General features: G+C 40.8%; 1 protein-coding gene across 1 annotated transcript in view; it reads right to left on the bottom strand.

The window, feature by feature from the left end:
- Positions 1 to 505: 505 nt before the first annotated feature.
- LOC118598724 (disabled homolog 1-like) overlaps positions 506 to 576 on the bottom strand; it is a gene marked incomplete at its 5' end in the record, with an annotated part of 3,095 nt that continues 3,024 nt past the window's right edge. The window contains 1 exon segment of the mRNA XM_036211754.1: positions 506 to 563. Coding sequence (XP_036067647.1) covers positions 506 to 563 — 58 coding nt within the window.

A 576-nucleotide genomic window follows, 5' to 3' on the forward strand; every position in this document is an offset into this window, starting at 1 on the left:
GTCTTTTTTCATTCAATCATCATCCACATTTGGATGAACATTCATAAACACTCACCTGAGCACAGGTGTCAGCTCACCTTATAGTATGTGTGGCAGGATGAAAGGTTTTACATGTGTGGGTTTATAGGCATAAGTGTGTGAACTGCAGTTATATTGTGTACATTTGGACTAGTTTATATGAGAAGATTATTTTAGCCAACAGGTGTGTTTGAGTATGTGTAGACAGGCCCCGCCCATTCCAGCTATTTACACCTGGTTGTTTTATGATGTTATCACTTCTGCTTCCATCTTCTAATTTCTTTAAACTCCCCCAACATCCCTCTCTCTCTCCTTCTTTCTTCTTCTTTTCCGAAAATAAAATAAAAAAACATAATATGATTGAAGTTTAGCATAAATTACAAAAGGGGTTTATACAAATATACACCTTGCGTGTCAGAAGATCAATAACCCCTGGAGGCCGTAGTGCCACCAAACTAGGATACGTTATAATATTATATTGATAATCCTACACCTGTTCCCGGGTGTAGGTGGTATGGGGTGCTCGGCTGAGTGGGGGTCTGGCGCTGCCGGGTGGGG

The sequence above is a fragment of the Oryzias melastigma genome, linkage group LG4 (assembly GCF_002922805.2).
Source record: "Oryzias melastigma strain HK-1 linkage group LG4, ASM292280v2, whole genome shotgun sequence".
NCBI classification, from domain to species: Eukaryota; Metazoa; Chordata; class Actinopteri; order Beloniformes; family Adrianichthyidae; genus Oryzias; species Oryzias melastigma.